General features: G+C 52.0%; 1 protein-coding gene and 3 non-coding genes across 4 annotated transcripts in view; 1 reads left to right on the top strand and 3 right to left on the bottom strand.

Moving 5' to 3' along the window:
• The first annotated feature begins 1423 nt into the window (after positions 1–1423).
• VAC14 (Vac14 homolog (S. cerevisiae)) overlaps positions 1424–23467 on the top strand; it is a 106610-nt gene continuing 84566 nt past the window's right edge. Inside the window, exons 1-8 of the mRNA XM_006878623.1 lie at positions 1424–1527; positions 18665–18815; positions 19082–19249; positions 20411–20473; positions 20939–21046; positions 21754–21863; positions 22087–22193; positions 23146–23289. Of these exons, the coding sequence (XP_006878685.1) occupies positions 1424–1527; positions 18665–18815; positions 19082–19249; positions 20411–20473; positions 20939–21046; positions 21754–21863; positions 22087–22193; positions 23146–23289 (955 nt within the window). The remainder of the gene's footprint in view (positions 1528–18664; positions 18816–19081; positions 19250–20410; positions 20474–20938; positions 21047–21753; positions 21864–22086; positions 22194–23145; positions 23290–23467) is intronic.
• On the bottom strand, positions 14449–14519 carry TRNAG-GCC. The gene has a single exon. It is a non-coding gene; the product is annotated as a tRNA-Gly (tRNA).
• Positions 15060–15130, bottom strand: TRNAG-GCC. The gene has a single exon. It is a non-coding gene; the product is annotated as a tRNA-Gly (tRNA).
• On the bottom strand, positions 15578–15648 carry TRNAG-GCC. Its single transcript has one exon. It is a non-coding gene; the product is annotated as a tRNA-Gly (tRNA).

Genomic DNA, 23467 nt, shown 5'->3' with positions numbered 1-23467 from the left:
CAACCACCTTATTAACCCTCATCCAGCCAGCCTCAATTGAGAGAGCCCCCATTAACGCACAGGTTCACATCGCAGGTGCAGGAGCCAGGATGTCAGTACAAGTTCTAGGGCAACATAATTCAGTCCGTAACTTGCAAATGGGAAAGTATAGTTCTTTATCACAAGTAGAGGTTAGGGCTGGACCCCAAAAAATATAAACCACACACACACATCAACATGGTAAAGAGTGGTTTGGACTCAAGTCTTAAGGTCTGTGAAGTTCTGTTGTTTAAAACCAGTAGGTGATTTTTGTTAGGACACCACCAGATAACTAGAATGATGGATCTTTATCATCCTAGTGCCCACAGGTTGCTTTTTAAAATTTTAACACAGGGTCTCAAATTTTGTTCTGTGAATGCACGGGGCTTTGCCGTTGATCGATCCAGGCTCCACTAGGCTCTGGCCTCTATCATCTCGCCCTTCCAGGTCCGCACACCCCGACTCCTAAATGGGGGGAGGGGACAACAGCTACTTTGTACAGTTTTGGGCGCTAGGTAGCACTGTCTGTGATTAATGTTTTAACTAGCTCTTCAAACCCATGGTAAAAGGTCAACCTCAGAATTTCACCATTTTTTAAATAGTTTATTTTAAAAAATAATGACAGTAGTTGCAGCTAGGGTATTATGTTGTAACTCCACTTTATTGTTCTGTGCCATCAAGTCGCTGGCGGTTCATGCACGACAGCTCTGAACCCTGCCCTGTGCCGAGCCAATCTCACTGCCCCCGACACAAGTACCCCTATTAACCCAGTTACTGTGTCAATCCATCTGTTCAGGGTCTTCCTCTCTGCGCTTCAACAATGATATATACGGTAATAGGTAATTGATAATGAATTAACGAATTCCGTGTGCATGGAGATCATTATGTAGGTTCCAAATCTACAGAATTCCCACTGTACCACCGACCATGGAGCAGTAGAGCGTGGTGCCGTAAAGCACGTCTCCTGTCGCACTGAGGCTAACTGAGCGGGAGGGCGGGGTGGGGCGCGGCCGAGGTGAAGGGGCGGAGTCTTGGAGGCGTGGCCTGCCCGCGTGCGGGGCGGGGCTGGCGAGGGGCGGGTCCTCGCAGCGGAAGGCGGAAGCTGCCTCAGGGTCATGTGATGCGAGTAACATGGCCGCTGCTCCTTGAACGCTGCCGGCGCTGGGCGGGAGCGGGTCGCGTGAGCCTTTAGGCGGCCAGGAGCAGGTGTGCAGGGGCGGGGTTCGGGCCGGAGTTCTGAGGCAGCGCGCGGCGGCGGCAGAGCGAAGCAGGCAGCCCGGGCGGCGTGGCACATGAGCCGGTGCCGGGGGCAGCGCGGAGCCACAGACTCCACTGACCACGACGCTGCCCGGGCAGCTGCGGGCTGAGGAGGCGCGGGGCCCCGGGTACCCCCGGACCTGCTATCATGAACACCGAGAAGGACTTCGCGCCACTCACGCCCAACATCGTGCGCGCCCTCAATGACAAGCTGTACGAAAAGAGGAAGGTGGCAGCGCTGGAGATCGAGAAGTAAGAGCCCGTGAGCCGGGCGTAGGGAGCGGGGCCGGGACTCCATCCTGACAGTGCTGTCCTCTCGCTGCTCTGCTCCCCCAGGGGACTCCTGGCCCCTGTCACTTTGCCTTGATAACTTGGCCAGGTTTCACGCAGTTAGCACAGTGCTCAAGAGCAGACTTGAATTCGAGCCCCTACTTGCTTCTGATTGAGTGTGTGATTTAGACAAAGTTCTTTAACCTCCTGGTGACCAAAGGACCGACTTCACGTGTGCAGTGCGTTAGCACCGTACCTGGCACTTCGTGATCGCCATCAGAATCTGAAAGAGCGGCCCCTGTGAAGGTAGCTTGAGAATTTGTTAGTGGTGCAGAGTCCTCGTGTTCTTACCCAATTCTGAGAACATGACGGGTCTGTTCCAAGACCAAGTGGAGAAGTCATCCCGAAACTTCATGATCTCAAGAACTCACAAGGTGATTTTATTCTGACACATAAGCTTTCTCTACAAGTAGAAGTGGAAATAATCTGACCTTTGATGCTTCTGCATTGTAATTACATGTGTGTGGGTAGCACAGGCTTGTACAGAGTCGCACTGTTAACCCAAAGTCAGTGTCATTCTGGCAGTTCGAATCCACCAGTGGCTCCTCTGAAAAAAGATGGACAGTCTCTCAGGATGTTTAGCCTCCTGCCTGGAGGGTCAGCTGTGAGTCAGTTCCATCTCCATGGCAAATGAGTTTTGAGTTTTTGACCTATTTACCGTGATCTAACCTTTTACTATCTTCTTCAGTATAGAAAATGAGATGTTTAACAAGAAGTGCTTACTTGAGATTTTACTGTTGTTGTTGTTGTTATTATTTTACTTGTGTATTTCTTGCCAGCTAAGTCTTTTTATTTGTGGGAGTTTTTGTTGTGGGGTTTGGGTTTTGTTTTTTTGGTGGGTTTGTTGTTTTTTTTAACTTGTTGAGAAATAATGATGTCAGTTTGAGGACTAAGGTGCATCTGATTTGGGCCATCGCCTTTCCAATAACTTGCTGTGCTTCTGAGAGCTGGACCGTGAGTAAAGATGACAGAAAAAGAATTGACCTTTGAGCTGTGGTGTTGGAGAAGAGCACTGAACATCCTGTCGACAGCCAAGAGAAGAAACAGAATATATGTCTTGGAGAGGGTGCAGCCAGAGTGCTCTTTGGAGGCAAGAATGATAACGCTTCGCCTCACATGGTTTGGGCATGTTAGTAAGAGGGGCTATTCCTTGGAAAAGGACTTGATGCTTGGAAGGGTGAATGGTCAGCCAGGAGAGGAAGACCCTCAACCAGGTATATTAACACAGTAACTGCTACATTCTGCTCTTGTGTGTCAAGAAGTGTGAGGATGGCACAGGATAGAATGGAGTTCAGAGCTTTAGTTCATAGGGTCACTGTGAGTCATATTGAACTTGATGGCAACTAACAACAACAATTTTTCTTTTTTCTTTTATTATTTTTCTTTTTATCTTGCCAGCCAAATCTTAATGATAAAATCAAGTGGGTCGATAATTGCGCTCATCCAGAAGTGTAAAATGACATAGACTGGAAGAGTCATGACATGTGGCTTCTAGTTTTGCCCTGTCTGGTCCAGGAGCCACTGACTGTGAGCGGCTTTTTAAATTATTACAGTCCAGTAAGATTTAATGACTTCGGTTTTTCAGTCCCAGTTGCCGTGTTTCTTTCCCTCGCCACATGTGGGTATTATTATTGTTAGTAGCTATAGAAAAATCTTTAATTTGTGACAACCTTTTGCATAACAGAGCATAACGTTTCATGGTCCTGCACCATTCTAATGACGTTGGCATGTTTTCACTGTTATAGCTGGCATCTCAGTCCACATCATTGAGGGTTTCCTTTCTCCTCACTGACCATCTGCTTTACTGCACATTGAGCCCCTTTCAAGCAATTGGTCTTTCCTGTTAACATATCTAAAATAAACACATCGTATTCTCCTGGTGAAATCTGGCCATTTTTGCTTCCAAGGGTCTTTCAGGTTGTACATTTTCTCAGACCACTTTATCCATTCTTTGCCACAGTTTAAATACACCAGATCTTCTACCTGCCTTTCTTTCTTACCCCATTTGTGTACGCATATGAGACAACTGGAAAAAACCATAACTTGGTTCTTGCACTTCACTCGTCAAAGCGATGTCTTTGTTTTTAAACTGGAACGAGATCTTCCACAGCTGATGTTCTCTTTATATACTTCCAGTGACATTGATTGCTCCTCCGAGTTGAGGAGTAGAGTGAAATCATTGACAAGCCCACCTTTTTCCTCTAGTGATCGTCGTGCTTGGTTATCCAGTTGTGAGGATTTTCATTTTCTTCATCTTTACATATAATAAGAGCTGTAAGCTCTTTGACCTTTGTTAGTAAATGCTTCAAGTCATCTTCACCTTTATCAAGCAGAGTTGTGTTATCTGCTGGTACTGGGTTGCTAATGAATCTTCAGTCTTGCTACTGCATTCTTCAGATTATTCATTCAGCATATGGATTGAAGTAAGGTAAAAATCTTTTACAAGCCAGTACGTGCTTTTTCCAGTTTTGAGCCACCCAACATCCCATTGTTTTGTTCCCAGATCCCAAATGAGCACAGCTAGGTGTTAAACTATCTGTCAGTACAGCCAGCACCATTGGATAGCACTACCATGTTCATGCTGTGATACTTGTTCTTTGACCTTGGCTGGATGCCTCCACTCAGTTTTTTGACATTTGAGACAGACACATTGGCCATTTAAACAGATCTTTGTTGTTGTAGGCCGTCCTGCGCCTTGTAGGGACCTTAGCAGGACCGTGAGCCCCTCCCCACTAGAGGCAGTCTCTTAGCTGTGACAGCCAAGCCACAGCCTCGCCTGTTTTAGGTTTATGTTTGCTCCTAAGCAGAAGAGTGTGGACTGTTCTGCGACGGTCTCTGAAGCCCCGTCCTGTTCAGCTCCCACTGTCAGCCTGTCCACCATCCTCTGGCTGCTTCTCTCCTCAGACACCACTTTTGTGACTGCCCTAGTTTCACCGTTTTTTTACTTCCCACTCGCACATGGTGGGAATAAGTTTGGCCACACTGAGAGGAATGACCAGAGAGAGATGGCTTACCGGGGTTCTTTGTCCGTGGATTTTACTGGTTTTTAGGCATCACTCTGCTCCCCAGGAGTAGCTGGGCTCATCATAGCTCATGTCATCCACTGAGTCATTGACTAGAGAGTGGTACCCCCTCTGCATCAGCATCACTTCCAGTGCAGGCAGCGGACGTGTTCTCACTCTGCAGGCTGTTCCATGGGGTTTTTATCTTTAATGATGTTGGGGTTTTTATTTCTTATTTTCCTTGACTTGTGGAATTCAGAAGAACCTCCCAGGTCCCTAACTCTGCTGGGAATTCTATAGGAGCCAAGACTCTGTTTTATTTATCTACAGCTTTTGACAGTGGGTGTTGAGTAACTCAATGTCTGTACAATATTGGCAGAGAAAAAGCACTGAAATCTAAGGCCCTCGCCTCTTGCTGTATGGTCATCAGGCCAGGATTGGCCCTCACACCAGGAGCAGCAGCAGCTGGAGCTTCTTAGAAAGACACCTCCAGGCCCCAGCCTAGCCCCTGGAATGAGGGTCTGTGTTTTGACAAGATCGTGGTGGTTTGTGTGCGTATAAGACTCTAGAAAGCATTGGCCTGGAAGAATCTCCAGTCGGTTTCTAGTCTTCTGCAGCCCCGTTTGGAATGCGGAATGCTAGGGTATCATATTCCACGGAATCTTTGCTCAGAGGGACAAACCAATTTGTTGATCTGTGCGTTAGCAGCCGTGTGTGTGTGTGTGTGTGTGTGTACAGATGTGTACACATCTGTATGTACAGGCTCAGAAGGGGCACAGCTGCTTGAATATGGTCCTCGGTGGGCATGGTCAGAGTGCCCCTCAATACAGACTGCAGGACTCTCGTATGGACTACAGATAGCCTGGAGAAGAAAGGGCAAAACCTGCCAGTTATCTATATAGTAAGGGGCCGTGGTAGCACTGTGGTTAGACAAGCAGCCCTCAGCCGCTCCTCAGGAGAAAAATCTGGCAGTGTACTTCTCTAACGACAGTCACCTTGGAAACCCCAGTGTTACTCTGTCACATGGGACTATGATGATGAGTCAGAATCAGCTTAGCCACACACACCATAATGTGTGATGATTCGTATGTGAGTCAGTACACATGCACCAGCATGAGAGTCCTTAGTCCTGCACCAGCATGAGAGTCCTTAGTCCTATTCTCTGAGCTTGATTGGCCTGGTGGTAAGGAACTGCACTGCCAACCCAAATATAGGCGGTTCAAATCCACCTGCTGCTCCACAGTGGGAAGATGGACACTCTCCTCCTGTGTGATTTACAGCCTCTGAAAACGCGCCGGAGGGTCAGCTCTGACTCGATGGCACATGACAGAAGTCGTGTTCTGAGGTGGTGGCCTGAGGCCCTCTGTGGGTTTTGCATGAGAGGCTGCAAAGGCTGTGGTTAAGAACAGACTCTGGGGCCAGGCAGCCCGAGTTCAAGCTCCCGTTTGGGAGTGGGATGATTCTGGGCAAGCTAATTCGCCTCACTCAGGAATCCTGGTGGTGCCACAGTGGTTAAAACTTAGCCACTAGCCAGCTGTTCCACGGGAGAAAGACGGGCTCTCCTGCCTGCAAAGATGACAGCCTTAGAAGTCCTGTGGGCAGGTATCAGTCCTGTCTGAGTTGGATTCAAGTGGATGGTTCCTCCCTGTCATCTATAAAATGGGGATGCTAACTGTACCATCAGGGTTGGTTATGTGAGCTAACGCTGGAAGTGCCCTGTGTAGTATTGTGCACATTGTAAACAGGCCATTGCTAGCTCTCAGTGGAAGTTTTTATCAGTAGACAGAGTAAGGGCCTCACAGAGATACCCACGTGCCCACCCCTGAGCCAGTGGCTGTGCGCCGCTCCATGGCAGTGGGGAGTTAACGTGCAGGAGACACCAGGGTTGCTACAGAAGGCCTGGTGGTGCCCTGTGTCACTTGCTGGGCTGCTGACTGGCTGATCCTGTTCAAATCCACTAGCGACACTGCGGGAGCGAGATGAGCACTCTGCTCCCTGAAGGATTCCACCTTAGAACATGACCGAGGGTCACCACGAGTCAGGGTCGGCTTGGCGGCAGTACGTTTATAGGTTCCCTGTAGGTCGGCATCGTGTGGAGCAGTGAACTTGGTTGTCTTCTTGTTGGGTATTGTTGTGCGGTGCTCTGTTTTAATTGTGTTGTGCTTTGTTTTAAATTTGTGGATCTTAAAATGAGGAGATTGTCCAGAACACTCCTTACGTGTGAGAAAGGGAGGCAGGAGGGGCCGAGGCAGAGCGGGGTCATGTTGGTTGGCCTTTGCTGGCTTTGCAGATGGAAGGCAGCCACCAGCTAAGGAATACAGGCAGCCCCTGGGAGGTGCAGGAAAACAGGTCTTCCCGAGAGCTCCTGGAAAGGACCCCAGTCCTCCTAGCACCTTCACTTTTAGCCTAGGAGAACCTATTTTGGACTTCTGACCTCCAGAATTGTAGAATGGTAAATCTGTCTTGTCTTAAGGCCTAAGTTTGCTGTAATTGGTGAAAAACTGATTCGCAAATGTATTGTTACTGTTTCTGAGTCTGCACCCCTTTAAATAGTGAGCTCCCTAAAGGCAGGTCCCCATCTTGTTCTTCCTGGCCTCAGTGTTCCCCACTTTAGCAGAAGGTATCAGTAGAAGCTGAGGGCACAACCACCCACTGAATTTGCTCCTTACCTTCCCAGGCCCAAACAGAGGTCCACAACTGCACAGATACCATGCTGTGGGTGGTGGTCCACTTCTTGGTGAAACGGCGCAGGTCCAAAAGCCTCAGAGGCCAGGCCAGGGGTGGAGGCTCCCTTGGTGGCTTTTGACTGTGTGGATCACAACAGCTTATGGCTAATATTGAGAAGAATGGGAATCCCAGAATACTTAATGGTGCTTGTGTGGAACCTGTACCTAGACCAGGAGCCCTCTGTCCACATAAGCAAGAGAACACTGCACGGTTTAAAATCAAGAGGTGTGTGTCAGGCCTGTGTTCTTCTCTGTACCTGCTCAGTCTGTATGCTGAGAAAATCGTGCAAAGCCAGACTTTATGGAGAAGAAAGTGGCCTCAGGATTGGAGGAGGATTCACTAACTACCTGCGTTACGCAGATGACACCACATTGCTTCCTGAAAGTGAAAAGAACTTGAAGCACTTGCTGCAGAAAATCATGAACTACATACAGCCTTCAATATGAATTACATTACAGCATCATGAAAACAAAAATCCTCACCACTGGGCCAGTAGGTGGAGAAAAGATGAAAATTATCAATTATGAATTTATTTTGTTAACCCACAGCCTGGTAGGCAAGAGCTGGGTCCAGCCTACACACCAATTTGCTTTGGCCTAGATCATAGGGTTCTTTAAACAGAAGAATTTCACAGAAGGATTTGGATTTTTTTTTTGTATTATTATTCTTTCTCTGAAGAGATTGGAACCTGGTGGCTCCATGAGACCGACATTCCCATAGAGCAGATCAAGGGGCAAGGGACCTCGCTTCCCTGCACCCAGGATGGCTGGCCCCCATTTGCTGCCAGTGTGAGGGATTCACCACAGCCCGTGGTACCACCCTTGGCCTCCTCGCTTATGTCTCCAGCCTGGCACCAGGTAGCAGAGGGTGTGACCTCCAGAGTAACCTGGCTGTGCCTCAGTTTCCTCATCTTAAAAATACATTCTCCTAATCCTGTGGCAGTGAAATTAAGTACAAGTCTGTGAAGACACACAACAGTCCCGTAGCTATGGAAGGTAGAAGAAGCTTCAGGAACCCCCTGCAGCTTGCCACCATTGCTCTCAAGGGTCCAGTCTCTCTATCTTGCCAGATGAGGAGAAGTCACGAAACTGTTTCCTCTTGCAGATCACATGATCTTATAGGAATACTAAGAAATCTGGGAAAAACCTCTCAGTGCAGCAGTGATGGTGAGGAAAGAGAGAAACTGTGGTTCCTCCACAAATGAAATGAAATGTGGTTCGTCCACACATGAAATCATAAAGGAATGACTGATTGAGGTGTGAAAAGGAATGCATCTGTGCTCAACGCGGGTGGACCTCAGGAGCGTGAAGAGAGGCCATCCTGATGCACCACACATTTCGTGATTCCACTTTACATGAAATGGCCAGAGAGGCGGGAAGTAGGCGAGTGGTTGTCCGGGCTGGAACCCTGGGGAGCTCTTCTTTTGTACACAGGGATCTCAGAATCTCATGAGTCCAAGAAAAGATTCTAAAATTGATTGTAGAGTTGATTGCACAGCCTGGTGAAGGTTCTAAGGACCACTGAGTTGTACCATCTGCAGGCGGTAACGTGTGTGTAGATTACAGATGCCGGTCATCAATGGCTGCAGTGTCTGGGCAGTGTGAGGTCAGTGCTTACTCAGTGGTCACATGGTCATCTCCTGAGATCACAGCTCCCGTGTTGTACTGCCCCTGACTCTCCCAGGGATAGATTTTCCAGGGATTCTGTCCATTGGAGGCTCCAGATTGTTCTTACCCGCTAACTCAGAAGGTCCCTGGCCCCTTCTCAAAGGGCTGACCCACGTCCCAGTTCAGTTAGTGGAGCGAAGTGGGCGTGTGGAAACCAGTTACACACTCAGCAAAGCAGATGGAGCTGCTTACACAGCTTCACGTGGGAAATGGCAGCCCGGATGTGCTATCTAAATAGGGTACACACAGAGCTACACAGAAACCTGGGATTAGTAACTGGGCTGGTAACTTTGCCAGGGGAAAAAAAAAACCCAAAAACAAAAACGGGCGACACCAGAGCTGTGTTGGAGATTCTGTAGGAATAAGTATGAATTTTGAAGATCCTCCTTGGAGCACGGAGCACAGCGCGTACTCGGTTAACGAACCATCTTCTGCGGCAGGTGTAAGGTCAGTCCGTCTCCTGATTTGGACTTGTGCTCAGGCTGCGATCTGAGCGTGTGCAGTGCCGAGCCTGGGACATGCATCGTCCAGCTTCCTTCTCAAACCCTTGGAAAGCCCCTGTGATCATTAACCCCACCCTACGACCGAGGGAATGTTCCTGCTAGACCTGGCGCCTGCGAGGAGCACCTCTGCCACCCCCGCTGGTCCAGGCTTCGGGACACCGCCCCATGGACTGAAGTGAGACCACAGAGGGTTGTTGGAGTTAAATGGCACAGAGATCATAAGGGGCCTGTTACCGAGTGGACAGTCAACAGCAGCAGCCGTGCTTACTGGACAGGAGGAGAGTGAAGCATGGTGGTTCGGATTTCAGACCATGGGGGGGTGGAAAAATAGATTTGCCTTCTAGACCCGCAGCTCCACATCCTGTGACCTTGCAGTGTTTCTTAACCTCTCTGAACCTCTTGTCGTCGAGTCAGTTGTGACTCCCAGAGACCTCGCGTGTCACAGGGTAGAACTACTCCTCAGGGTTTCAGCTCGAGGCAGCCATTCATCTGTTTCCTGTCCGAAAAGATTATAGCTTGACCATCTGGAAACTGAGGGTACTGCTTCACTCAGTGGCCTGTTTGTAAAATTTCAGATAGAGAACGAAGGCAAACCATCCGGCACATTCCCCAGCACACTGTCCTATTTAACTGCTCAAGAGTCGGTCAGCTGTTTCCTGCGTTCACAGCCAAAAAGGGCCACCAGCTCTTGAGCCTCATTTCACAATGCCTCAAGTCCACCCTTTGCCTGCACGTCCTGTGGGTGGTGGGCACCGAACAGTACACAGGTCAAGTAGGAGAAAGCAGCGCCTGGCCTCTATAGTGTCCAGGTCAGTGGCCCTCTGTGGTGAGCTGTGTCCACTTTGTAGCGGGGATTGTAGAGAAAATAGAAGTAAGAGCATGAAGTGCCTAAGCTTTTCATGTGTCGAAGATTCAGGGTCTCTGTGACCTGGGCAACACCTCTCGTTCATTCTGAAATGTGATAATTAACTAAGGACTAGAGATAACCTGCTACACAGTGTTAACTGACTAGCTAGGGTTAAGACTGGCTACCTAACGAAGAAATTGAGATTGTTAACAACTTTAGTTTGCTTGGCTCCACAATCAACACTCTTTGTACCTGCAGCCAGGAAATGAAAAGACAAATTGCTTTGGGAAAGTCTGTTGGCAGAGACCTTGCCAAAGTACTGAAGAGCAACGATATCAGTCTGGAGACTAAGGTTCACCTGACCCAAGTCACAGAGTTTGCATCTACTTGCTATGCATCAGAGAGCTGGATAATGACTAGGGAGGATAGAAGGAGAATTGATGTCTTTTAGCTGTGGTGCTGGAGAATAGTATTGAATATACTCAATATACATGGACTGCTAGGAGAGCAAACAGGTTTGTTGTAGAGAGGGTGAGACCAGGCTGCTCCTTGGAGGCAAGGATTCTGAAGCTTCATCTGACATACTTTGGACATGTTGCAAGGAGGGACCAGTCCTTGGAGAAGGACATCCTGCTTGGGAACGTGGAGGGACAGTGCAAGAGAGGAAGACCCTCAATGAGATTAATTGATCCAGTGACTGAGGGAAGGGGGGGTAGGTGTTTCAGAGACACAGCAAGATTGGCACAGGACAGAGCAGGGTTTAGGGCTGTTGTATATAAGGTCTCTATGAGTCGCAAGTGACTCTACGGCACTTCAACACCAGCACCTAGCATAGAGGCAGAGGTGTGCCACTCGCCAGTCCCTGGACCGTGACAGCCAGATGGTGGTGTGGGAGGCCGCGGGCCCACCACCAGGATGAGGTGACTAAGGCTGTGGCCCTCACTTCCCGTTTGAGTGATGATTCCACATGGACCTGCGTGTGACTCCTGTTTCCATCAGAGAGGGGAGAGTTGGCATGGCGGTCCTTGCAGTTGCCAGCTTCCTGAGCGTCATTGCCTCCTGGGGTGGATGCTTCCGCCATTCTACAGGAAAGGGGCCCGGGCAGTGCAGTGGCTCAGAGCTCAGCTGCTGTCCAAAAGGTCATTGGTTCGAACCTGCCATCCACTGTGCAGCAGAAAGATGTAGCAGTCTGTTCCCTAAGGAGTGACAGCCATGGAAGCACTCTGGGGCAGTTGTCTCTGTCCTGTAGGTCTCTATCTTTGTTATGTGCTATTGAGTTGGGACTGAATCAATGCTGGCCCTGCAGTGGATTTTCAGAGTCTGTAAATCAAATGGGAGGAGATTGCCCGTCTTTCTCCCTCCCTCAGCAGCTGGTGGATTCGGACCACCTGGTTTTGGGTTTTCCATACAACCCCGTCCTATGAGGCTTGATGGCTGTGGGTCTGGGTGACCATCCTGCAGCCCCTGATGAGATGAGAAGGGAGGCTCTGAGCGGCCTCTAGAGGGCGCTCGACACCAGGGTTCCCAGCACTTGGGAGTTTCCCGATGGACAGAAAAGCAGTGCCCACATCAGTGGAGGCCCCAGACGTTTGTGAGCATGCGAGTTTCAGGGCCACGTATTAACTCTCAGTACTGGTTCAGCTTCAGCTCCCCTGCCTGTGATGAAAGAGACCCATTGCAGTCCTTTGAAGCCAGACTCGACCCCGGACTTCACTTACTCTGCCTCCCCTTGTAGTTGCTTCTTCTCTGTCCCCACTTCCCACGTGAAGTCAGAGGCCAAGTGGTAACTTGTTGGCGGGGGTGTTTGGGGAGCCCTTAGAAGTGGGGGCATGAGCGTTCCACCAGCCCCTCCCAAGCTCACTGCAGCTCATATCATCCATGACTTCCTGCCACCAGCCACAGTTCTCGTGACCTGGGCCTCTCTCCTTGGGTTTCTTGTAATGGTGTCCTTTGTTCCCACAAATAAACTAGTTACTCCAGTGTGAATTATACAAGTAGAGGCTTCAAACCAAACCCACAGCAGGAGGCCCTAGCAAACCCTAGCAAAATAGTTTAGATTTCAGACCTTGGGGTGAGAACAAAACTGGGTTTCCTTTCTAGACACACCACCTACAAGCTGTGTGACCTTGGGGTATGGCTGGCGTGACAATCAGAAGTACCTTGGTGGAAGGGGAACTGTAGACAGCTGGCACAGAATGACGGGCACCGGGTCCTGGAGCATTCCGAGGGGGTGTGGCCACGCGGGGCCTGGGCAGGAAGAGAGCGTGTTGGGTTTGGACCATGCTGAAGGGAGAGGGAGCTTTCCCATGGAATGCAACCCACTCTGCATATAGAAGGTATATGAAAAGGAGCCCACTGGGAGGCAGACCTGCCTGTAGTGGAAAGTCCTGGTGGGCTCCACTGAGCCTTGTTTTGGTTGTCCCAAGTGCTAGGTGAGGGATGGGGCTGGTCAGCTCTTCCTACCTGTAGCCAGAATTGACCTCCAAGGCCATTCCAGCACCTGAGTGACCAGGGACGTTGGTCAGAATCTATTCTGACCATCTGCACCAGCGAGAGCGCCTGTGTCTACCCGGCACATGTCTCTCTCCTTGGAGGTAAAAATAGCCAGTGCTTTGGTGCACAGGTCCACAGTAGGGGGACTGGGGTCCCGAGGCTGCACACTATCAAAGGTGGTACCTGAGTCATGAACTGGGGTGCCTGATGGGTGAACGGGCCCTTCCCCAGACGTGGCCCAAAGGAGGCGCAGCTGAGCATGCAGAGGGCACACCGAGCTCACACAGCTCCTTTGGAGAGACCCTGCTGCTCCCATCAGCCTTAGCGTCACTCCAGCCCCCCCCTTGTCTCCTGGCTCCCTCAGCGCCATGCAAAGCCACGCCACACTACCCTGTGGAGTGCTGCCACGGTGTCACTCAACTGCTCGCAAACCTGTAACACTCGCTGTCGTCAGTTACCTGCCTGCTCCTCTGTTGAGCGTCTGAGCCCTGCATCACATGACTGGAAGTGCTTCTCCAGCCTGGCATCCCCTTCTGCCCCAGTGCATGGCGTCTGCCAAGCCCACGTCTTGCTCTTCCCTCAGCCGAACCTTTGCTCACATTCTTCCCTCTGTCTCAGCAGCCTCTTCTCAGGCAGCTCTTAAACGCAAACCTACTCCTCCCCTTTCAGAAGCCTCCCAGATGCTGGCCCATGAACCTGCCCATTCCCACCACTTCCCACAACACAGTGACAGTGTCCCTGACCAGTGCGAAGGTACTAGCCCTGCCCCTCTGCACCAACAATGTTTTGGTCCTTTTGGCCTAATTTCCTGTCTTGCTTTCTTCTTCCACCCTGGCAGAGGGCCATGGAGAGCGGAGTGTACACCCCTGTAGTGGCTCACACCCACATACACACACTCATGGGCACACACATGGACATAGGCATGCAGACACATGGGACATGCGTGTGCAGGCACACCTGGCAGACACACACACACGGCACATATACAGGGACACAGACATGCAACGGCACACACAGACACAGGCAAACACACAGGTGCATGTACATGCAGACACACACAGAGGCACATACACATGCAGGTGCGTGTGCACATGCAGGCACACACACACAGGTACTTACAGATGCGTGTGCACGTGCAGGTACACAAGGAGCTGTGCCCTGTCCATACTTGGTGATGTTTCTGACCTGGAGGCAGGAAGCAGGCAGCATCAGAATGGCCCAAGGCCGTGCAGGTCTGGGTCTGGTGCTGCTGGTTGACGTGGAGAATATACTCACTCCCATTCCCCGGGCTGCTCCTACTGGGACCAAGCAGAACAGGTCTGGCTTCTCAGGAGTGTTGTCTGCAGCCATGGTTCCCTGGCAGCCAGATGGGTCAGCATAGCGTCACCTCAACCCACTGCTTTGACTCTTCACAGTCAGGGAGGGAGTCATGGTCAGGATCTTTAGGAATTGAGATCTCTGTGAATCTTAGAAAACATGATTTTTTTTCCTCATCACAGATATTCAAAACTTGTATTAGAGATCACTCCCCAACCTCATTTCTCAGCCTTCATCACAGATGGCAGTGTGAAATTTCTCAATCTCTGGATAGAAAAGTCAACTCTTGCATTGGCCGGGAATCGAACCCGGGTCTCCCGCGTGGCAGGCGAGAATTCTACCACTGAACCACCAATGCTTCTGCTGTTTGTGGTTGTGGAGCAATCCCCTTTAACCCCACCCAGGCCTGAGCCTCTGTGTCTGTGCCAGTTTACAGCATATGGGGCTGGGCTCTGGAGCTGCCACATCACACAGCTCAGAAACAGAAAGTTGGGCTCCTGGACAGGAAGGGCGAAGGGAGAATTGATAAACCTTCAGACCTCAGGCAGAAGCTAAACCTCAAGTTCATCTTCTCTGTAGCAAACGGCATTGGGACTCGGGGTGACTTGTTCCACCTGAGGCTAGGTCTTCTGTTCCATGTTTCCTTTTGTTTTGGGCAGTTTTACAGTTCTCATGTTTCACCTCGTTTCCTTCTGGCGGCTGGCCAAGGCTGAGGAATACAGAGGGGGCTTGAAGCCTTGACCACAGCCTAGTGGTTCTTCAAGAGATCCAGTTGCTGCTGTTATATCTTTGCTCAGTGTGGCACCTTGTGGCTGATGTGACTAGAAGCTGACTGTAACAGTGTGTCTAAGTGAGAAACTTGCAAGAAAAGGGGGGTGAGGTGGAAAAAGACCAGCACTGCATTGGCCGGGAATCGAACCCGGGCCTCCCGCGTGGCAGGCGAGAATTCTACCACTGAACCACCAATGCTCTAGCTGTCAGCAACTGTGGAGTGACTCCCTTTAACCCCACCCAGCTCTGTACCATTGGCTTATGGCATAGGGCCTGGACTCCTGAGGGGGGGAGGGGTGTGTGTGTGTTTGTGTGTGTTCATTCATTCATGTGTTCATCTAGCCTCCTCAGTAGAAACAATCAATGTGACTTAGGGTGACTGTGTCCCACCTGAGGCTAGGTCCTCCTTTCCCCCTTATTCTTTGCTTTTAGTGTCTTGGCACAGTAAGGGACACTTCAGGTGAAGGACATGGAACCCTGATTAGCACCCAGTGGTTCTCTGGAGGTCCAGCCGCTTGCTAAGTATGACCCCAGATCTCAGGGTCTCATTGGTGTTCAACCAGTGTGGCTGGGAGGCCAACTCCTGTAGCAGCATCTCCAAATGAAAAAAGATTACAAGAAAAGGAACATGCACAAAAGCAGCATTGCATTGGCCGGGAATCGAACCCGGGCCTCCCGCGTGGCAGGCGAGAATTCTACCACTGAACCACCAATGCTCCAGCTGTTCTGCAGGGCAGCAACCACTGGGACATCCCTGAGCCACCTCTGGCTGGTTTTTCTGGTTTGAAGCTGGGCTGGGTTTATGTAGGGCAAGACTGCCTGGGAGCTGGCATTCAACTTCCACACATGGCCCTTGGCTCATCCATGGTCCTAAGCCCTATAAAGAAGTGAACTTGAGGGGCCTCCCAAGCTACTTGTGCAAGCCCTTCGTCAAGTATCCCGTCCTCCCTAGGCTCCCAGGCCAGGCCCACAACTGTGCTTCTCATTCCTCAGACTGGCTCTCAACTCTATGCGACAGACGAGCCCTGTGCCTGGCAGCTTTCCTGTGAGGCAGTTAGAGTAAGATTCTTCCCAGCAGTAACGTCTGAAACTCTGCAGTCTCTAGACCGCCCTGTTCATGCTCCAACAGCTGCTGCACTTGAATCTGCCTCTCCTGCCTGGGTGACCCAGCCTGTCCACCACCCCATCCATCTCAGGCTTGAGGTGCTCTCTCCTTGTGCCCCTCAAAAACCACACGAAGTCTGCGTTCAGGGCTTAGTAGTGGAAAATCATATTCCTTAAAGGGCAGAGTTGCACAGCCAGTATTGTACTTGCTGTCAGTAAGATGTATACCTATAAAAAGCTTAGTTGGCAAGAATTGAGTGATAGATATGTTTACACAAGTAACATTTTAAAAAAGAGTGATTCCTGATATTGTTTATATACAACCTAAAGCCTCACAGGATTAGGTTGTTGGTTTCTGGTTTTATGAGACATCTCCACTAATTAATTGGCCAGATAACACGTTTAATGCTTATTTTCTACCTCTTTGTCTCTTGCATGGTGCCAGGGTCTTGACAGCTGCAGTCCAAGGCTGGGACATCCCTGGTCGCCCCTGGTTACTGCCAGTTGGCATCTGTCCACCTGGAGTAAGCGGAGGGAGGAGAGTCAGGGATAGGAGGAACCTGGAATGTGTGATCCAGAGTGTCCTTCAACAACTGCCTCCTTGGCTAAGAGACCAGAAGTGGATGGTGTTTGCCACAATTACTGAATATTCACCAAAAGGGAGAAAATGTAGAACAGAATTTCCAATTCTGATGGGCACTATGGTTTCTGGAGCCTTTCCCATGGAGGATGGGTGAGCCCCGAAATGCCTGCCCTGAGATAATCTTTAAAAGTTAAGCTAGTTAGAAATGTCCCCTGAAGTTTCCCAAAACCTGACAATAGTTTAGCTAAACTAGTAAAATGACACAAATCTGTCTTGAACGCTTGTGTTCTCTTAAGAACTATCTGCACTGGATCAAAAGAAGCTCTGGTGGCCTGGTCGATGGAAAATTGTGTCCCTCTGGTCCGTGGGAAATAGAGTCCCTTACAAGTCTGTTCCGACGAGGTGGCAGTGAGTGAATAATGTGGGATCAAAGGTACAGTCACTCGGAAGCTCAGGAATCTCAGAGGCGCAGTTTCTGTTAACAGGAGAGAACACCTCAGGGGAGGAGGCTGAGGGTGGTTACACGGCTCACAGGATGTCATCAGTGTCACTGAATTATGCCTGTTGAAATGGTGGAATTAATTGGTTGTATGTTTTGCTCTGCAATTTTCAACAAAAACAAAATAATTGTAAGGGAAGAGAGGAAGGTTTGACAAATGAAGACGGCACAGTTCGTGCCCGTGATGAAAATCTGTTCTCATGTTGGCGTTCTGGAAGTCCATGCCAGCCAGTCCTGGCTGGTACCCCACCTGTGGTCTCTGGAGCGCCCTCCTGCCCTGTTCTCACTGCTCCTTCTTTCTGTCCCCAGTGCCCCGCTCCTCCTTTCTCCCTGCCGCTTTCACTTCATCCCACTTCCAGATTCCCGAGCCACAGCGTCACCCCCAGAGCTCAGTTCTGTGGCCACGTGACCGTTTCCCACGTGGGGCCTCTCACGGGCGCCCGGTCAGTTGCAGAGCTGGTTCTGCCCCTGCCCTGGGAGGTGTCACATGGCCTGGCGGTGGGTGCCCTCACCCACCAAGGTCACCACGTATCCCGCTGGCCGTTCCCACTCAGCATCACGTCCCAGGTGGATGTGTGGAGTCCTCGTTCACTTCTCCCCTTCCCATCACATGGCTGCTGGCGCCCTTCTGCGTGATGGTGCAGCACACAGTCAGCGCCTTCTGCCTCCTCACAGCTGTGACGTACTCCTAGGGGACGTTCTCCTGGGGGGCCTTCTCCTTCTGTCAGCTCAGCCCCTCCAGAGTGCTCTCGGAGTCACCTCCTCACAGCACAGGGCCGGCCACCTCCTCACAGCACAGGGCCGGCCATGCGCATATTTCCCTCGGTCACCTGCCCCTTCGCTGTCCCCAGCCATCTCTTCTACGCACCAGGCTCCTTGTCCTTCCCCTAAAGATGCTGACAGTTCCCAGGCTCTTTGCTTCTGGTGCAGGTCTTCCATCTGCCTGAGATGCCCTCCTCCCTTCTTTACCTGGAAGATGCTGGTGTGTATCTTGAAGCTCTGACTCAATGACACCTCTTCCTTCAGCTCCCCTGGACATCCCAGGGTCGGCCCGTTGCACTTGTCACGCTTCTGGGTGTTTCTCGGGCCTCTTTGCAGTGGTTTTCTACAGGTGCAGTGCAAAGCAGATTTCACATAATGGCTTGTCTATATGTGTGTGTTGCCTCTTAGACTGGGGTCTGAGTCAGCTGCACAGGGTCCCCACCAAAGGGGTGTGTGCCAAAAGTTAGAGCAAATGTTGAGTAAAGTCTTGTTTGATCAAAGGATGATGCATTGCCATTTGAGGTCCCAAAAAAAACATTCACTTTCACTCTCTAAACTTTGCAGAAGTGAGGTCACATCACTGTTCCTCATTCCATTATCCACAGAGGAAAGTGAGAAGCGGAGTAGGGAACCCGTCCAGCATCTCCCAGACAGGGGCCCGACCGGGGCCCCCCCTGAAGTCCTCGCTCCCATGTCCTGTTTCCACCACCACATCCCAGCCGCAGGCCCTGCCCCAGCAGCACGGTTCCCCTGGACCTGTAGCCCCTCTCTGCTCTCTTTCCAGGCTCGTCCGGGAGTTCGTGGCCCAGAACAACACCGTGCAGATCAAGCAGGTGATCCAGACCTTGTCTCAGGAGTTCGCCCTCTCTCAGCACCCCCACAGCCGGAAGGGGGGCCTCATCGGCCTGGCCGCCTGCTCCATCGCGCTGGGCAAGGTGGGACTTTTTCCCCAAAGGACACGCACAGCATAATGGCCACGCTCCCACCAAGGCCTGTGTGCTCCCCACTCTTCCCACACCCGAGCCCGGCCTGGATGGCTCTGATTTGGCAGCCTGGTTCCCGGGCTGCACCCTGAGGGGGCCGACTTGGGGAGGGTCTGTGAGCCCAGCCTGAGTGGAGACCTGAGCACGGCAGTGGGCACAACAGGCCTGGGGACCCGGCCTGGCCTGTGCTGAGCACCCCCTCCTCCGACCCCCTGCAGGACTCAGGACTCTACCTGAAGGAGCTGATTGAGCCGGTGCTGACCTGCTTCAACGACGCCGACAGCCGGCTGCGCTACTACGCGTGTGAGGCGCTCTACAACATCGTCAAGGTGGCCCGCGGCGCCGTGCTCCCCCACTTCAACGTGCTCTTCGACGGGCTCAGCAAGGTAACGTCCCTGCCACTCCCAGCCAGCCCTGTCCTCCAGCCACCACCACCGTCACCAGCCCTGTCCTCCGGCCACGGTCACCAGCCCTGTCCTCCGGACACCATCACCAGCCCTGTCCTCCGGCCACCGTCACTGGCCCTGTCCTCTGGCCACTGTCACCAGCCCTATCCTCCGGCCACGGTCACCAGCCCTGTCCTCCGGCCACCGTCACCGTCACCAGCCCTGTCCTCCGGCCACCGCCACCGTCACTGGCCCTGTCTTTCAGTCCCGGCCACCATCACTGGCCCTGTCCTCTGGCCCCGGTCACTGTCACAGATCTGTCCACCAGCCCCAGCCACCTCCACCTTCAGGCCAGGAGTGCAGGGCTGCGGGGAGCGCTTAGGGCCTATTGAATCTGATAATTTTCTTAAAAAAAGGACATGTTTATGATTTATTTCTTATTTCATTTCTCTAATAGCTCATGCATACTGCATTTTACTGAAGTGTTGGTTCACCTCGGATTGGAGGGGTGGGAACCTCATGATTTAATAGACACAAAGCTCCCTGAGCTGGCAGGGAGTCAGTTCTACCTACAGTGACTCGTCCCGCCCCATCTGACAGTCGTTGTGTTTTGGCTGCTGTTGCAGCCGCTGAGAGTCAGTCCATCTCCTGATAGCATGTCCGGAGGATGAGAGGAAGGCCACTGTCCCCACAGTGTCCTTCAGAGTCCACACTGCGTGTCCCCCACGAGGAGGACAGGGAAATCCTTAGAGTTGCCACAGCTCCTCTCAGCTTCATGGAGTTCCCCTCCTGGGGGCAGAGCAGCCAGGAAGCCCTCCTACCACAGCTGAGTCCCACAGACCTTTCTCGAAGCTGCCCTGCCCCCTCCCACAGGCACAGAGAAAAGAGCCAGTGTTTTCAGACCGAAACCCCTGAAGAAGGCCGATGGGAGACAACCACGTGGCCCAGTTACAGAGGGGGCCGAACCTCCCACAGACCACAGGAGCAGAGCCTGGGCACACGGGAGACCCTCTGTGTCTCGGTTCCATCCTGCCCACCCTCACCCCCTTCCTTAGTCTTACCCTGCACGAGGAGTGGCCACTCCTGTCCGCACTGGGGCCTGAGCCATGGTGTGTCGATGCTGATGTTGCTTCTCTCCATTTTCCTGCTGTTTCTCCCCAGCTGGCTGCTGACCCAGACCCCAATGTGAAAAGTGGATCTGAGCTCCTCGACCGCCTTTTAAAGGTAATTGCTCTTTGTCCCCACTTTAAAGTTGAATTTTTAGAGTCTCATCTCTTGCATCTGTTTGTACCGCTTCTAATTCTGTGTCGTGGGAGATCCACTCTGACGTTTTTAGATTTGTGTACAACTATCTGACAAGTGCACGGAGTTATTGTTGCCACTGCAGTCAGCGCACAGGACTGTCCCTTAAAAATGCCCCCATGGTCCTTACCCGAGTATGGACGAGAGTGACAAGGAGCTGAGCTCACGGCACATTCAGTCCAGACCAGAGCTGTTTTGCCTGTAATCAGTGCTCCTGTCCGATTCCTGCTTTCACTCCCAGTTCTGTGTGTCCCACAGCCAGAGAGAGAGGCTGTTCCTGGGACCTCCGCTGCCATTGCCCTCTCTGGCCGCCAGGGGCAGCATTGGGCCAGTCCTGGCAGCGCCAGGTCTCAGCTCTCAGCTGCTCGTGCTTCTTTTCATCCACAGGACATTGTGACCGAGAGCAACAAGTTTGACCTGGTGGGCTTCATCCCATTGTTGCGGGAGAGGATTTACTCCAACAACCAGTACGCCCGGCAGTTCATCATCTCCTGGGTGAGAGTCCAGCCCACCGAGGCTTTCTGCGGCCGGATCGAGCCTCTGGTTCAGTCGAGTCTGCTGGCTGTAGCATCCTCGGCAGGTCCTTTAACTGGAAGGACAGCCTGTGGTCGTTGAGCTGATGACGACTCCTACGGTCCTGCAGGCCAGAGTAGAATGGCCCCCGGTACTTTCTAGGCTGTAACCTTCAAATGACCAGGTCTTTCTCTCACAAAGCCCCTGGATGGGTTTGAACCACTGAGCTTACAGTTATCGGCTGAGGGCTTAACCACTGCACCGTTAGGGTTTCTTCGCCAGAGAGAAGGCCTCACGGTTAGCCTTCTGATAGCAACTGACAGGAGAGGATCTGAGAGCACAACACTTACAACCCCCCAGAGCCCATCTTGTTCACGTGGAAGGGCGTACGGTTCCCTCCTGGCACCAGAAGTGTCCAGATTTCTCCTCTTTGAAGCCAGCATTGCTGCGTCCGCCTGTCACTCTCCTCTAGGCTCACATTCTTGCCTCCTCTGTCCCTTGTTCCCTGGCATGACCCTTTCAAGAGTTAAATTATCTCCTTTGCAAAGAAGTGAGCTTGTAGACCATGATGTCTCGTGGCGTACTAAGCAAGACCCTGTCCTCCCTGCCCAGCCCCTGGAGACTAGCTGACCAGGACACAGAGGCCACCGGGCTAATGCCACGCTTCTGTTTTTCTTCCCCCGGGTCAGATCCTGGTTCTGGAGTCGGTGCCAGACATCAACCTGCTGGATTACCTGCCAGAGATCCTAGATGGGCTCTTCCAGATCCTGGGAGACAATGGCAAAGAGATTCGGAAAATGTGAGTGGAGCAAAGGGGCAGGCAGCTGGCCGTGGTCCCCAGCACAGAGCCTGGCAGCGAGAGGAAGGCGACAAATTCCCATCTTTATGCCCGCAGACTTTCTCCCGGTGGGCCGAAGGTCTCCTCAGCCCCCAGCCTCCACAGAACGATCCTCTGGAGAGGAACGTGGCTGAGGCCCTTCTAGACCTGACTGATGTGAGCTGTGTTCTCCTTTCCTTGATAGGTGTGAGGTGGTTCTTGGAGAATTCTTAAAAGAAATTAAGAAGAACTCCTCCAGCGTCAAGTTTGCTGAGATGGCCAACATCCTGGTCATCCACTGCCAGACCACAGGTGAGTGTGTGGGGGCCGCCGGCAGGCAGGCTGCCTTTCTGGCCATCTCAGAGCTTCGGGACGGTCGAGAGGGCCCAGAAGGTGTGCTGGCCAGCATAGCACTGGACTCTGGGGACTGTAGGGTAATGCATCCTTCTGATAAAATGACTCACGTTCCTGGTCACCATGGCAGTCCTTTCCCTTGGTGTGGCCTGGGATGGAGCAAGACCCAGAGCCTTGCTGGCCAGCTGAACATTTACACTGAGGGACGAAATGCTTGGAGGTTAAGGTAGTTTGGATCTTAGTTTCTGTTGCGTAACAAATCACCACAAAACTTAATTGCTTAAAACAATAGTCATTTACAGTCAGCCCTGAGACTGGACCAGCTGGGTGGTCTCGCTCACCTGGGCCAGGCCTGGCTCCATCAGCACATCTCCTGCCAGCTGGAGAGAGCTGCTTGGCGCTGGGTGGTCTGAGATGGGTGCAGTCATGTCTGGTGCTCTGCCGGCTATCAGCTGGGAAAGGGGGGTGATTGGCCTCCGTGTCTCCTCATCCAGAAGGCTAGCCTGGGCGCCTTCATGCAACAGGGAGAGGGATACCGGAGACACAGCAGAACGAACAAGGCCACTTGAAACCTAGGCCTGAACCCGGCACACCAGCTCTGTACCACGTCAGAGGAGGAAAGCCAGGCCAGCATCGCACAGTGGAGGCATAAACTCGGCCTCTTAAGGGGCAGAGCTGCACAGTCACATTACTGAGAGCATCAGCGTGGGGAGGGGCATAGGGAGGGATGAGGATCGCAGACAGTCTTACAAACTAGTGCAGGACTGCAGGACGGACCTCCATTCTCACCTGAACACCTGTTTACTTTTGGAAGTCAGAAAGCAAGGGGGAGAGAGTCGGTGGCAGTGTGGTCGGTGGGAGGGGAGCACTGGGCTTCTCATGCCGACCCCTGGCCCTCGTCCTCCTGCAGACGACCTGATCCAGCTCACCGCCATGTGCTGGATGCGTGAGTTCATCCAGCTGGCCGGCCGTGTCATGCTGCCCTACTCCTCTGGGATCCTGACCGCTGTCCTGCCCTGCCTGGCCTATGACGACCGCAAGAAAAATATCCTTAGCTCTAGGGGAAGAGACACAAACACAGCCCCAAAAGGGTTGGGATGTTGCGGGACAGCTAGGATTTACCGCAATTCAAAACGGTCCTCAGGGACAAAGGGCAGAACAGGGTCACACAGCTAATGCTGGCCGTCCCCAGAATCTACCTGGTGTGGACAGAGAGGAGCCACCCGCCTGGT

This window comes from Elephantulus edwardii, unplaced genomic scaffold (assembly GCF_000299155.1).
Source record: "Elephantulus edwardii isolate Elephantulus edwardi_28Jun2011 unplaced genomic scaffold, EleEdw1.0 scaffold00001, whole genome shotgun sequence".
Taxonomy (NCBI): domain Eukaryota; kingdom Metazoa; phylum Chordata; class Mammalia; order Macroscelidea; family Macroscelididae; genus Elephantulus; species Elephantulus edwardii.
Note: the sequence above shows the minus strand (reverse complement) of the source record. Positions and strands in the feature narration are given on the sequence as shown.